Consider the following 16,058-nt stretch of genomic DNA (forward strand, 5'->3'; position numbering starts at 1 on the left):
TCTAATGCTGCTACTGATGAAAAAAATCCTAGTTTTTTCATTTTCATGTAGGGGAGAAAAGTCTTATAACTATTGAAAACTGTTTTGATGGGTTGTTTCTATGTGTGAAGATACTATTTCTCATAGAAGGTGAGAAAATTTGACAGGATTTTTAGTGCCATTACTATAAAATGTGACTGTAGAGCTTGGAAAAGTGACCAGTAGCCCTTCTGGCTGTGGGATTCTGGAAATCGTTTGCTAAAAATGTAACTTTTTTGAAATTATAGACAGGACATGGAGTAAACCTCTTGCTGTGGTGGTACCTATCTGAGGCTTCCCCTCAGGTGTTTACAGAGACATCTCATTTTCTCTTGACAAGGCCTTTTCATTCAGGAGTACTAGCCTCTACTGATTTTTGATATGCTGTCTCTTCTCTTTTCGTACACTTCTCCCTTGAATTGTGCAGGTCCAAGCAGCAGAGTTTTGTCTATACGATGTTTTTTTTTAATTAAATAAGTAAATAAATAAATATTCCAATAAATAAATAGTCAATAGATACTGTGCCCTTGGCCATCCAGAACCTCATGATCTCAACACCACAGGCGTTGCAGTGGTCTACTTGCCCCTAAACACAACATCTCTAATTCAGCCTCTAGATCAGGGGGTCATAAGGACCTTTAAGACTCATTGCACACAGTACCATATGGAAGGGATTGTCAATGCTATGGAAGAGAACCCCAATAGAACTGTTCTGGATATATGCTTGTATTAATCAACTGTTTATGCTTTGTAGTTGTGTTCTGGGACAGCATAAGAGTTATACACAGATTGTGAAGTACAGGGATGTCTGGCACCCCAACTCTAGCACTGTCGAAGGGAGAAGTGTAATTGATACATAGTATGTTTCCAGCTTGGCTCATTCTGCTGTTCCTCTTAAACTGACTCGCTTATTTTTCTTTCCCTTTTTGAGCATTTTTACTTCAGAAAGGAGGCATACAAGTAAAAATAATAATAAATGATGCCATATAGTATATGCACAATAGATGACAGACAAACTTGAGTCCCTAGATGTTGCTGTGACAACTCCCAAAAGCTCAGGTCAAGAGCCCAGGACTTGTAATCCTACAATGTTTGGGGATCCAAAGGCAAGAAACACTGACATAAAGGATGGGCCTCACCACAGCAATGCCAGTTTGTGGGAATATAGCCTCTGCAGAGGAAGAAAAAGGGAGGTACAAAATTGGTAACAGATCAATGCAAGCGTAAAGGACTTTCTCCTTTTCCGATCCAAGCAAGCAGTATTTCAGATGCTGTATATGCAAGCAGAATGCAAGAACACAATTCTTTAACAGTGGGGTGGGCGGGAGAGGTAACTGGAATCCAACAATGAATTTAAAAACATGGTTGTTGTAGGTTTTTCAGGCTCTTTGGCCGTGTTCTTCAGGCTCTTCTTCCTAACGTTTCGCCAGTCTCTGTGGCCGGCATCTTCAGAGGACAGGAGTCAGAATTCCAAAATACCATTCAAATGGAAAACTGCTCCTCTGGAGGCTTCTGGAAGCCACAATCTTCCATTTTGGACTGGTCTTTGTTTGGTGATGTGAGGGCTTGAGGACCTCAGGGCACGAGGGGCTGCCTTTTGGGGCCGGGGCAGCTACATAAAGCCCACAGGCTGTACTTTGCCTACCCCTGGTTTAAAAAACATAGTTCTCTCTGTTCAAGTACTGCAGTAAAGAGTGATAAGTTTCAAAACAAAGCCCCCCCATCTCATTGCAGTTACAAGAGAAAAGGTGGGGTGAGCACATGAGTTTAAGACTTGAACGGGATTATTCATGAAATGGAAAACCATGGTTTCCATTTCATCTGAACTAAATGACTGGCTTCTACGAACTGCAACAATTTTTCTTAAGAGATGTAACATTTATGAGCTGATCTAAATTAACGCCTTAATGACTTTATGGGAATGGCCTTCTCACCATATCTTTCTGCATCTTTAGCCGCCTCTGAGTTCTCTTCTGGTTCTCTTTCACGCTGCTGTCCAAATTTGCAAATTTAGATGTTCCTTCCTGTGGTACAAATAAAAGAGTAGATTGTGGGAAAGGACATTAGACAGTAATTACAAACATTTCACATATTGATACACCCTTCTCTCAAGACCAGAAGGCAGGTGGTTCATTTGACTCAGTGGTTCCCAACCTTGGGTCCTTAGAGCTCATTCATGGGCTAAACCCCCCAGAAGCTTCCACCACAAGCTGTGCTTGGCAGGATTTCTGGGAGTTGCAGTCCACAGACATCTGGGGGTCAAAGGTTGGGAACCACTGAGAAAGAGGGAGAGGCAGAGGGATGGAGGAAAGGGGATGGGGGAAGGTTTTGAGTTTCTGTGTTTCCAAGAAGTATGAAGAATAACTATTTCCAAACCACAATCGCAACCAGAATCACTTATTTTGTTTGCAAAAAACGTCTGGGCCAGTTCCACAGTGCTGTCAATCTCCAGTCTTTACTGAGCAAAACACATCTGGATCTCAACTTTCTCACTTCTACAGAATGGTATTCCTCAATCTAAAACATTTTGTCCTTAACCCATTTCCCAAATGTGTTATTAATAAGTACTTTCCCCTTCATTACATAATACTCCTCCCTCCCTCCCTCCTTCCCTCTCTCTGTGTGCGTGTTTTCCTTATAAACCCATATTGGGATGGAATGATGTAATATATTTGGCTTGCTGATTAACAACGAGGCAACCAGGAAGTGAAAATGTTTACTTTCACATTCCAGCAGTCTCTGAAGATTACTTTTCCAACAACTTTATGAATGGGAGCCATATTTCACAACCCTTTCTGATCCCTGACACAGATTGATGAACTTAATGCCACTCTTCCCTAGGCAGCTTTCATCTCCAATTAGAGGGCTCAGCAGTTTGACATAGCCTCTCAGATGCCCTCGCTGAAAACAATGCTTTTGCCTATATAGGTCATACTCCAGCCTCTTTCATAATGGAGACTGATGCCGGAAGTGTGTGTAGCTGCACTGCAGTCTCCTAGTGCTCCTTTCACCTCCTTTTCACTACCTCCTTGACAGTGTTGCTGTTCTTGATGCATTTAAAGAAAAGTTAAAACAAAATAAAGCACTTCAGTAATTTGCCCTCCATGTTGCTCTTTGCTTATCAGATTTTTCTGTCATTTCCCCCTCCTTTGGGCAAACATTTTGAAGAAGTCTTCCTGCGTCAATGGCTTTTTTCATTCTCCTACTTAACCACACTGTTGTCCTCCATGATACAACGTTAAACTACAAATATATTTCTAAAGGGATCTAATGCTTCTGACACCATCATTTCAGTTAGGGTTGCCATATTACCCAGTTACCTGGATTACGCTGGATTTAACCCATACACACCCTGTAGACATTTGAGCCTGTCAGCTGAACCTGGTTCTAAGCATTCGTTTTCCTAAAATGTAAGTTTCTACCCAAGCAAAAATGGCCAGTTACTGTTTGGTCCAATGGTTTGTGAGATGACATAAGCCTTTCTGTGTAATTAATTAGTGAAGACATCCACAGTATAACAGGAGCTCAGATATATATAAACTAATAATGAGCAAATGTGACTACTGTGGAAATGCTTGGTCCTTGTACGGCTGTACTTTCTATGCAAATATTGCATAGAAAGTAGGTGACTCAGAGCAAGCATACTGACTGGGGGATCATGGGAACTGTAGTCCACAAATGGAAGTTATCTAAGTTTTGATATTTTGTATCTTTCTGCATTTCTTCCTTTGACAGAGGGATTAGACACAATGGCCAAAATCCTGCTGCTTAGTGTAGTAAATCACACTAGAGTTAGGCCCATTGAATCAATTAGTATATGGTGAGCCAACTCCTCTTTATTTATATTCTGTTGATTCAAGTACAGCAATGTACTTACCCCATAGTAAGCTGCGGTTAAGAGTTGGCCCATTTGAATCAATGGAACTTACAAAAGCAGTCGACTCACCAAGTCTCTATTGATTCAATGGGCCTACTTTAGTGCAACAGATTTATTATGCTAAGCAACAGGATTTTGGCCAATGACTCTTGAAGCTCTACAGTTCTGTGGTTCAATGAGTTTGTGACCCTCTGGCCTTTCAGAAACACAATTTTCATTTTGTCTTCCACAGGACCTTAGGAGTTGTGATGAAAGTTTAGATGGGTGCAGCCCTAAGGAAAAGAAGACTGGGCAAAAAGGGGAAAAAAAGAAGAGTATAGATTACTAGAAGCTTCTGCTTGCTGTTGAGGTTGAACATATGGTTGTTGTAAATATTACACTTCTTGGAAGAGGTTTCAAACAGCAGTATGGAAATTACAATACTCTTTTTCAAAAACTAATTCTACACTCATTATGTAATTAAGTCTGCTTAATAATAATTTGCATAATATGAAAATTAGGCTGCTTGGATTTGAAGAACTGTAATATGGCCATCCTATTTTTAGTAATTCCATTTAAATCCCTTTAGATTTTCTTGGATTTTCTAGGGAATTTTTCACTCACATACAACTTGAATTTCACCAGACTGTGATCATTCTTCTAGCTTTCACAAGCACTTCAATGACCCACACAGTTCTGTCCACTTCAATCAGGTCCAAATCACCACTCAGCTGTTCTAAAGCACAGTTATACTAACATGCAGAAACATAATCTGAATATACATTCTCCAGTCTGCATGAGGATAATGGAAATTATCTGTTTTGGTTATCTTCTTTATTTCTTTATCCAAAATTACAATCAGAGCTTTCATCAATATGGAGACAACAGTGTGTTCTGAAGATTATAAAACTTAGTGGAACTGATATTTCTAATATAGTAGGAATATTTATGCTTCCTTCTAATAACAAACCACTTCCTCTGATATGTCAAGTCTGAGCATATGGACACATTTTGCCCTGCATCTTTCTTCGATGTGTTTTTCCCCCAGTTGTTTCCTTGTTATACTTTTAAGCAGTTAACTGGTTCTTCATTATGTCTGTACACAGTTAAAATCTTCTATCCTTTCCCAGACAATAAGATATGCAGAAAACTTCCCTACGAATTATCTCAAACCAGATGTGCCTTAGACCCTGTTGTTGGCAAGATTTATGAATCTTGTCTCATTTTGATACAAGTAGAGTCCCTCTTTTTTTAAAAAAAAACATAAATATTATTCATCTAACCCTTTCCTTTTGACCTCACTATCTCATCTGGGTAGTGACAGCTGAAAACGTCTTCTGTCTGGTTCCTCTGGTTCTATATATGGAAGAACCAGTATTCTGAAAATGTTTTACAAGTCCTAAGCTTCGATTTCTTGCCTAGCAATCTCAATTGGGCTTCTAGGACTTCATTATTATTTTATTTCTCAATCTTGTTTATCCCAGAATCATGATCACAGTCCCTTGTATCACATCTATTTGGACAGGATGTGAGACTGTGTTCATACTAACAGAGAAGTTAACTGAGAGATCAAAGTGCCTGTTACAAACTGTTTAGACAGGTTGGTCACACCAAAAGAGATTAACACTTTCCTGTGCCCAAGACTTTCTATAATAACTGAGGAGCAGTCATGACAATAGTGGAACTCCTCACAACACCCCTGAAGGTTTTGTCTTGGTATGTATCTTCCTCTTGTCTCCTGAATCCGAGGAGCTCACTGAACCATTGGCCATTCATGACACCTGCACAGCAGCCAGGTATGACACACACATAGAATACTTAATGGCCCTATGCCCCGTCATCATCCTACTTTCTGATTCTTTCGTTGTTGTCTATCTTTTCACAGTTGATCTCTGGGCCAAACTTGTCCCTCTGAAATGTCATATGGTGTCTCACTTCTTCCAGACGGAGGCATCAGGTGTTATTGGTTGGCCACGTTGGGTGAATATTTGTCTTGTCCCACCAGACCCCCATTCTTGAATTTTAACAAGACCAACAAAAATAGTAGCTAACAAAGGCATTATTTCTTCCTAAGTATGGCATGAGAATCTCGTGAACAGGCAGTTCTCGTTTTTAATATTGCTGCTAACATATGAAACCGCGATCTATCTAATTTTTTTTAAATGAACTGCAAAATGAGTACAAAGTGAGCTACAATGTGAGCTCTTCCTTGCTATTTCATTTTTGCACCTCTGGATTCCTAGTATTTGTAAGATTGGGTAGCAGAAATGGCTGAATGGAAGAAATAATACTGATCATTAGCTACAGGGCTGTAGGGGAGGAGAAAGAGGGAAGCAAGGTTGAGAGCCTCACACGTAGAAGAAGTCTGCTTGCCCAAGAGTTTCATTACCGCAATGCAGTTCCAAGACCAGCCTTCATCGTATTTAGCAGACTCCTACCAGGGCCTACTCACAAGTGCCAGAGATGGGCATGAATAGTTCATTCTTCAGACACAGAGGTGTTCCATGGGAGGTGTTCCATGGCTTCCCTCCCCCATGTCCTCAGGTGGGTGTCCATTCAGAGCAGCGTCCTGAGCTTTCCTGACCCACCTCCTTCTCTGAGTGGGTGCTCACTGGAGGAGGCAGAGGAGAGAAGCCAGTGTGCCCAAAGAACAAACCATTATGAACCACTGAACCAGCAGTTTGCGCCCATTTCTGTGTCACACCAATCTGCTAGAAGTCATCCCAAGCAAAGGTTCGGTGCAATGCTCACAAGGATTGTGAAGTCATACATTCGTATGCCACTGACATTTGATGCTTACTCTCATGAGCAATTCGCGGCTTGCCAGATAATTATCATGGTCAGTGAAAAGTGCTGACAGCTCTTCATATACCATCATACTGTCCCTGCAAAATAGGAAAATGGAATGAACAGAAGATACTAAGACATACCAAAAAGTGAATTTGGCCAATGAGACCACAATGTTACTATTATTTTTCAGTGAAGACATGATACAGGAAGCTATGTTACTTAATACTAATTACTTCCAAACCCTGGCTTTGCTACCATTTCACCTGCATCCTCCCACTAGCAACTGTACAGGAACCGGGTCTGTGGTTTCTTATCCGAGGACGGCTCTTTTATTGCTCCCCCCCACCCATATGGACCACAGTTACTCATGGGAGCAACAAGGCCAGCAGATGTGGCTGAGGCTGCTTTCCAGGCAAACCAAGAGAGAAGAAAGCGAGAAAGGCTTACTTTGAGACACATGCCCAACACTTCTTCAATCGATAGATGGGATAAGACTGTAGTGCTGAAACAATAGCCTTCAAAGAGGAAAAGTTCTTTAAGATCCTGCATTCCTGCATGATGAAAAAACAGAAATGAGTTAAATATTACAGCTGCTACAAATTAATGCTTAGAAAGAGAAAACTCAAACACCCACCTGAACAAATACATGTACTGAGCACCAAAAGAAAATAACAGCCCTGTTTTGCTCCTCCTAACCCCTGAAAGCAGTTTGTACAGGTTGGGGCACTATATTTTTGTTTTCCACACTTTCATCTTTTTTCTTTTGTTGCAATGCTGTTGGCTCTATTTTGTACCTTCCAGTTTTCCAGGCAAAATGTCTGTGAAAGCAGCCCTCTGTAGGCAAGTTAAAGAGAATTAAGGAATATCTTTGCAAAATCATGTTGACGTTACATGTAATTAGTCTGAAAACTCTCAATTTACATAGAACACTTACTGATCACACGGAAGGTTCAAGAGTTGGAAATAAGAGTGGAACCATACCAGAAGCAGAAATAATTTCCAATTGCAAATAAAGTATATTTCTCCTGTTCCTCTCCATATTATTTTGGGAACCCAATGAAGTCCAACCTGTTTTCCTACACATTCTCTGTGCCGGATTTTTAAGATCCTTTGACAAATCCCTTGCACCCCAAATGCTAATTTCATTTTTAAACTGCTGTTTCTCTTTCCGTTAGTTTTTTTAAATGAGTTCTTATCGAAGTGGAGAAATGTGGGGTAGACTTTCTGAATCTGGGGTGGTCCTCCTCCAGTCCTCCAAATGCCAGCCTCCTCCCAACGCAGCTGCCACAGGCCATAACAGTCCCTTAAAAGGGACTAAGGGAGAATCACTGCTCCTGATGACTTCCAAGTATTGTTATTCTCCCTTTTCTGCTTTTTCCCCCCTACTTGGATGACACATGTGGCTCAGGAAGGTCTCCCATCTCTACTTGAAATAAATAGATGTATTTGGAGTAGTAACAGACACTGACAGCACAACAGTATCCTTAAACTACTGTCAGCTGTAGCAAATGATGCCCAGCTTTTTTTTTCTGCTGCTGAAAGTGAGTGCACAGCTTGAAGAAACAATTCAAATGGTCCATGTACAGCGGTGCCTCGCTAGACAGTTACCCCGCATGACAGTTTTTTCGCTAGACATTGACTTTTTGCGATCGCTATAGCAATTTGCAAAACAGTGATTCCTATGGGGGAATTTCACTAGATAATGTTTGGTCCCTGCTTCGCAAACCGATTTTCGCTAGACAACGATTCTGACAGCTCCCTCCGCGCTCGCAAAACGGGTGTTTTCGGGACCTAAGCTTCGCAAGACAGCGATTTAAACAGCTGATCAGCGGTTTCGCAAAGCGGCTTTCCTATGGCCGATATTCGCTAGACAACGACGATTCTTCCCCATTGGAACGCATCAAACAGGTTTCAATGCATTCCAGTAGGGAAATGCTTTTCGCTAGACAATGATTTTGCTAAACAGCAATTTCAGTGGAATGGATTATCATCGTCTAGCGAGGCACCACTGTAATCAGGCCCTAAGAGACTAAGCATCCATTGCCCAAAGTTACTTTTTTAAAAACCAGAAAGAATTAGAACAGTCACGGCACTTACGCACCTTGTTGTCTTTGAAAACATCAGGGAGGCAAACAGAATGAGTTTTTACCTGTGCAATATCAATCCATTTCTCTATGATCTTCGCTCGTTGCTGTATTTTCAGCTCTTTGTTGTGCAGGGTGGTGCTGACAACACAATTGGCCACAGCATTGAACTGGGCAATGGTGGCTCTGATGGTGGGGGCCAAGTGTTGGTTCTCCTTCTTCTCCCTCCGAGACCAGATGGAGCCCAAACAGTGATGTGGCACCACTTTTTTAAATAATTCCTAGAAAAATATGCCATATGCCAGAAATAAATGCAAGAAGAGCCTTCTTAATTCTGTTTAGCAGTGCTAAGTTGAAATGTCCTGATAAATAAAAAAGTAGGGAGACTCTGTGGGCCACTTTTCAGTTCTGTTAAGTGGAACAAAAGATCATCTCATGCCAAGCAAGCAGCAAAATAATCTAACGACCCATTTTACTATCCAGTTCACTTCAGTAAGAGCCAATCCTCCTTGTATTTTATTTACCAAGGAGAACACTCCGGACAGAAACAGGTGTCAGATAGGGCATATGATTAGAACTGAACATATGTGCTGGGAAGCTGCAGTTCATACAGAGTCTCCTGCTGATAAATCCAACCGGAAAGAAATCCAGCGCTTCAGTCCTGAAGACCAGTTACAAAACAAAGCAAGCTAATTTGGAGATTATCCATGATGAGTTCAGAGTGGCCAAAACTATCAGAAGAGATGATCAGGTGGGAAAATGTGGGGCTGGCCTCAGGGGGGGCGGTGAGCTAGGTTTTGCATCAGGCACCAAGCAGAAAGGGATACCACACAGAATTTGGTGATCTGGTCTTTCTTCTATTTTCTGGCTTGCAATGATTTGGGGCAAAAACAAGCAACCTTCCAGATTTTTCCTAAAAATGGATGATCATTAGTAAGCTTTAAGATGTTTCTTTTGCAGGGTTTACTTTTCTTTACTGGATTCTCCTTATTGATTTCCAGAAAAGTAAGGAGAATGCCATTGGCTCAACTTGATTCCTGATCTAATCCAAGTTCAAAGCACCCTAGAAGATGTTTAGTAAGATTCTGTGCCTCTGCTAGTAACAGCACATCTATCCACTGCTTTGATTTCCTTCTGTCAGCAGGCAAAGATGGTTTCCTTAGACAGACCTTGGGTCTCATAAGCCTGCTGCTACAGCCACTGTAAATGCTACAATACATTGAGGTAGGTGATTATTTTTATGATGTTTTTACCTATCTGTTTTCCTACCCTGTTTCCCCAAAAATAAGAGCTAACCTGAAAATAAGCTCTAGTATGATTTTTTGAGTCATAATATAAGCCCTACCCCAAAAATAAGCCCCAGTTAAGTGAAACCTTGCCCTCCACCATTGTGCAGCAACCAGAAGAAGATGACATGACTGTCTTTGAATAAATGTAGATTGTTGTGCATGAAAAAAACATCCCCTGAAAATAAGCCCTAATGCGTTTTTGGAGCAAAAATTAATATAAGATCCTGTCTTATTTTGGGGGAAACATGGTATTTTAACTATCAACTATCTTGAGCACCACTTGTTGAAAAGGTGGGATACTACTATAAGAAACAAACAAAACAAATATTTCATAATTAATCTGGAATGTATTATGCTTACAGCATCCATGTAGGTTAATTGTTCTGCCACAAGATCTTCTGGGAAAGAAGAGAGGTCTTCTGCTCCAGGAGTCTCCCCTTCTTCCTCAATGGCAACTGTGTCACGAACCTCATCTGTTGAAGTTATAACAAATATTATGAGAACAGAAGTGCCATCCATCAGGAACTTCTCCTGCACTGAAACATATGCAAATTATAATCCTGCACTGCTGATGTTTATTTCTATGGGGCATGTTAAGGAGAACTTTAAATGGATTACACCAGAGACAGCCTTGAAAATGACAGTTCCAGAAATTAGATGCTTCCAGGAGACCAAAAATGGCAATCCAAAAAATACTCAGTTTCTACACAAATTGTGTGTGCTATTTACAAAACCCCCAAGAACAGCTGATCCTGTCAAAATGTCTCTTGTCAGCTTCAGCCCCAGCTGGTGATTCTCTGCTTTCCCTCTTTTTCCACCCCATGTGTTTGCACACTTACTGCTTTTAGCTTTTAAATACATTGCCTTTATAATGATGTAAAGCTGCCTTGGGTCCTTCTGAAGGAGAAAGGTGGGATAAAGATATTTGAAATAAATAATAAGTAAAATGTTTGTGTCTTCGTGTGTGTCTGTCTGTCTTTCTGTCTCCATAAGCATGTGCTGGGCTACAGAGAAATCTTGCTCTCAAGCCACTTTGAGGGACAAAGAACTCCTCTCTGTCTGCCCCAGTGTCAGGACCTCAATGGCAAATTGTTTCCCAACCAGCAGTGGAGTGCTCCAGTTGTTCTGGCATCTCTTCTGCCTGAAACACTTCCCAAACCAGCACATCTGCTCATCAGTCTCCCCCTTCCCACTCACTCTCTTCCTTAAACCCCCAGCCTTCCATGCTTCCAAATGTGCCTTCTAGGGTATCTTCTGCTGCAGCACCCTCGTCTACAGGTGAGCTGTGGGTCAGGAATCATGAGGAGGTTTGAAGTCCAAACTCCCCAGCAGGGGAAGCAAGGCTGGTCTCACATGTGCTTTTCAGCTACATGGTTTATATTTCAGAGGAATTTACCTTTTAAAGGAACCAAACAAGTGACTATTTGTCACTCTTTTATTGCAGGAGTCTTACTGCGATGTACATGACAACATCCTATTTTATTATCAGAATGACCCTGTGAGACAAGTTTCTCTAAGGCAGCTGGTAAGCCTCATAGCTGAGCAGAAATTATCTGAATACCTCTCTTAGCCTTCTACACACACACACACACACACACACACACACACAGACACACACACAGACACACACACACACACACACAAAGGGGGGTTCTGGTAAGACAGTGTGCACTCCTGAGAGAGAGAGAGAGAGAGAGAGAGAGAGAGAGAGAGAGAGAGAGAGAGAGAGAGAGAGAGAGAGTACATCACTATAATAAACCAACACATTAAGGCTCTCTGTGCAGGTCCATTCTTTTTTTATTATTCATTTTTGATTGGGTAAGGAAAGATCACACGGAAGGGGGTTTGGAACAGAATACTGGGGTAAATATAAAAATACAAAATGTGATTGAGAACAATATACAGTGGTGCCTTGCTTAACGGGTGCGCCGTTTAACGACGAAATCACATAGCAATGAAGATTTTGCAATCGCAAAAGCGATCGCATTGCGATGTTTCCTATGCGTTTTTTTCGCTTTGCGATTATTGGTTCTCTGTTTCACTTACCGATCATCGCAAAGCGATTATTTTTTAACAGCTGATCGGTGGTTCCAAAATGGCTGCCGGGTAAAAAAATGGCCGCCTGCTGTTTTTTGGGACGGATTCATCACTTACCGGGCAGCGAAAATGGCCGCCCTATGGAGGATTTTCGTTTAAAGGTGAGTCTGAAGCCCACAGAAACGCATTGAAGGGGTTTCAATGCATTCCTATGGGCTTTTTAATATCGCATAGTGCCGAAATCGCTTTGCAGCGATTTTTGCTGCACCAATTATCGTCGCTATGCGAGGCACCACTGTATATCATTATTACTTTTGTTTTCTTACTAAGCTTACTTCACACTTATCTTGCCATTTTTTCTAAGTTTTTAAACTCTACAATTATATCTTATATCTGCTTTCTTAACCCATTCATGTTCTCATCTCTCATCCAATTATACAAAGATTCCCACTTTTTTAGCCTCAACAATTTCTTTGTCTATTTTTGATAATTTTCCAGGTGCCGTATACAATTTACAGAACATCTTACACATATTTTTTAATTAATTGCTTCTGTTAACAATATTGTCTTCCCATATTTGTGACCATGACTTCAAGTTGATATTGTGGCCCACATTTTGGGTCCATTTTATCATACATTCTTTCACTATTTCATCTCGCATTTTTAATTCTAGTAGATAATTATACAATATTTTGATCGGTTTTCCTTTACTTCAGAAGGACTTTATCTAATGTTGTCTTTTCCTTACAGAAGCCTATTGTTTTGTCTATTGTATATCTTGAATCTTTTTGTGTTTTTGTCCACCAATCAAGTATTGTTCTTCTAATTCTTTCCTTCATTTCATACTTAGGTCCTCTTTTAACAAATATCTATATCTCAGGGACTACTTCTGACAGTGGGGGAGGTCATTGCACCTCACTAGGTAGCTACCACCTGCCTTAAGCTGGGCAGTCCCCAGCCAGTAAGCTGCTACCTCGCCACGGTCTCTTAACCTCACAGGGTGCATGGGGTTTAGGGTGACCATTGACAAGCAAACCGATAACCCTGCACCATGCAACAATCATAAGAAAACTTCTGCCCTAAAGTTGGGCAACTGGAATGTTCAGACAATGATCCCTGGCTTTTCTGATGACCTGCAGGAAATAGACCATGTGTGCAAGACAGCTTTCATTGACATGGAACTGAGTAGGCTGCAGATGGACATTGTTGCCTCGCAAGAGACGAGATTGCTAGACATGGGATCTCTCAAAGAAAAAAATATCTCATTCTTCTGGCAGAGAAAACCACTGAATGAGACCAGGGAATATGGCATTGGCTTTGTGGTCAGAAATACTCTGCTGAGATCCATTGTTCCACCTATTGTGGGGAGTGAAAGAATCCTGTCTCTGCAGCTCTACTCATCAGTGGGACCAATCACCCTAAATAGTGCATATGCACCAACACTGTTGTCTACAACAGAAGTCAAGGACAAATTCTATGACGATCTGGCAGCTACTATCAAAAAAGTCCCCGAGAGAGAGCCACTGTTCATTCTTGGAGACTTTAATGCTAGAGTTGGTGCTGATCACCATTCTTGGCCCACGTGTCTAGGCCATTCTGGCATTGGGAAGATGAATGAATATGTCCAACACTTGCTGGAGTTTTGCTGTTATTATGGTCTTTGTGTCAGCAACACGTTCTTTAATATGAAGCTTCAACACAGAGTTTCCTGGAGACATCCAAGATCGAAGCATTGGCATCAGCTCAATTTGATCCTCACTAGACGTTCTAGCCTTCCTAGTACAGTGGTGCCTTGACTTATGAACTTAATTGGTATTGAAACTCCGGTTGTCACTTAAAATGGTCATACACACACAAACACACACACACACACACATACACACACACACACACACACACACACACACACACACACACACACACACACACACACACACACACACACAGCAAGACCCATCAGAAATGTGATAAATCCATTCCTGCCAAAGGGAAAAAGAAAAGAAAAGCAAACAAACCATGCAAGACCCTTCGGAAATGCAAAAAAAGCAAAGCAGAAAGCAAACAAACCGTGCAAGACCCTTCAGAAATGCAAAAAAAAAAAAAAGCAAAGCAGAAAGGAAACAAACCCTGAAAGACTCATCAGGAATGGGGGAAAAAAACCGAAACGCAAACAAACCATGCAAGACCCTTCAGAAAGGGGGGGGGGACCCAAAAGACAAACAAACCCTGCAAGACCCATCACAGCACAGAAACATAATCCCACCACCCAGCCCAAAACCACGCTGCAAAACCCACCGAGAACAGTTTTTAAAAAGAAGAAAGCAGCACCCTACCAGGCAGTCCGAAGCCTCCTGCGATCGCACACTCTCTAACTGCTGGGGCGAAGGAGCTACAAAGAAGCATCCTCTTCGCTACCAACGGTTAGCAATTCGAATTCCCTGCCCTATTCCCCTGCCTGTATTCTGAGCTGTATTCCAGAGAGAATGTAGTAACCAAAGAGGCACTGAATAACATTGAGTGCCTGCCTGTCTTGGAAGAGTAGGACAGTGAACCAACTTCAGCAGAAATAAAAGTGGCCTTAGATTCCCTCACCTCCGGCAAGGCACTTGGGAAGGATAACATCCTTGCTGAAGTGCTGTAAAGAGATCATCACCACCAAGCTGTATGAAATTTTTTGTCTTTACTGGACAGAAGGTGGAGTTCCACAGGACATGAAGGATGTAAACATTTTCACAATGTATAAGAATGAAGGAGACAGAGTGATTGCAATAACTACTGTGGCATCTCTCTTCTCAGCATTATATGGAAACTGCATGGCCGTGTAGTGCTGAAGAGACTCCAGGTGTTTGCATATCTGGAATCACAGTGTGGATTTCAAGCTAATAGATCCATCACTGACATGGCATTCAGACAGTTGCAGGAGAAATGTAGGGAACAACGACAGCCACTATTTGTTGGCTTCATAGATCTCACAAAGGCCTTTGATTTGGTTAGCAAGCATGGCCTTTTTAAAATACTTCCCAAGATTGGATGTCCACCTCGACTCCTTAACATCATCGGGTCCTTTCATGGGGGAATGAAGGGCACAGTAGTTTTTGATGGCTCAACATCAGATCACTTTGACATCTGAAGTAGAGTGAAACAGGGCTGTGCCCTTGCGCCTACCCTGTTTGGGATCTTTTTTGATGTCATGCTGAAGCATGTCTTTGGAACTGCAACAGAAGGCATCTCTCTCCGGACTAGATCAGATGGAAAGTTCTTTAATCTCTCTAGATTGAGAGCAAAGACCAAAGATGGATAACAGATGGGAAACTTTGACATCTGAGCGTTCAGCCTGGAGGCAGGCTGTGCATCATGGCCTCTCCCATGTTGAAGAGACACTTGTCCAGGAGGCTGAGGCAAAGAGGCAGTCCTGAAACCAACAAAATCAGGGAGCTGGACAGATTGTATTTGTCTCCAGTGTGGAAGAGATTGACACTCTTGAATTGGCCTTCTCAGCCACAATAGATGCTGTTCCAAGTCCTTCATTCAAAGCACGTTACCATAGTCTCTCAAGACTGATGGATGCCTAATCTAGTTTTAGTATTCTGTCATTTTCTAAAACTATCCATTCCTTTATCCAAACTAGAGCACAGACTTTATAATATAAAAACCAATCTGGAAGTCCAAAGCTTGCTCTTTGTTTTGCATCTTGCAGTGCTTTGATTTTTATTCTAGGGTTTTTCCCTTGCCAGACAAACTTCATTTTTTTGGTAAATTCTTTAAGTATTAATTGTGTTATAAGGACTGGTATTGTCTGAAAAAGAAATATCATTTTGGTAATACATTCATCTTTACAGCTGCAATCCCACCCCATAAATGATAATTGAAATTTTGACTATTTTTCCAGATCTTTTTTGATCATACCAATTAATTTGATGTAATTGTCTTTTATCAAAATACTTGTTTTTGTAATCTGAATTCCTAGGTATTTAACTTTTTCCC

General features: G+C 41.3%; 1 protein-coding gene across 2 annotated transcripts in view; it reads right to left on the reverse strand.

The window, feature by feature from the left end:
- Nucleotides 1-16,058, reverse strand: part of RGL1 (ral guanine nucleotide dissociation stimulator like 1) — a 108,262-nt gene that overhangs the window by 24,077 nt on the left and 68,127 nt on the right. For both annotated transcript variants that reach the window (XM_020795083.3, XM_020795084.3), the window contains exons 6-10: nt 10,398-10,510; nt 8,814-9,029; nt 7,112-7,215; nt 6,675-6,759; nt 1,953-2,042 (exon numbers count right to left, since the gene is read on the reverse strand). In XM_020795083.3, coding sequence (XP_020650742.3) covers nt 1,953-2,042; nt 6,675-6,759; nt 7,112-7,215; nt 8,814-9,029; nt 10,398-10,510 — 608 coding nt within the window. The remainder of the gene's footprint in view (nt 1-1,952; nt 2,043-6,674; nt 6,760-7,111; nt 7,216-8,813; nt 9,030-10,397; nt 10,511-16,058) is intronic.

The sequence above is a fragment of the Pogona vitticeps genome, chromosome 4 (assembly GCF_051106095.1).
Source record: "Pogona vitticeps strain Pit_001003342236 chromosome 4, PviZW2.1, whole genome shotgun sequence".
Classification (NCBI taxonomy): Eukaryota; Metazoa; Chordata; class Lepidosauria; order Squamata; family Agamidae; genus Pogona; species Pogona vitticeps.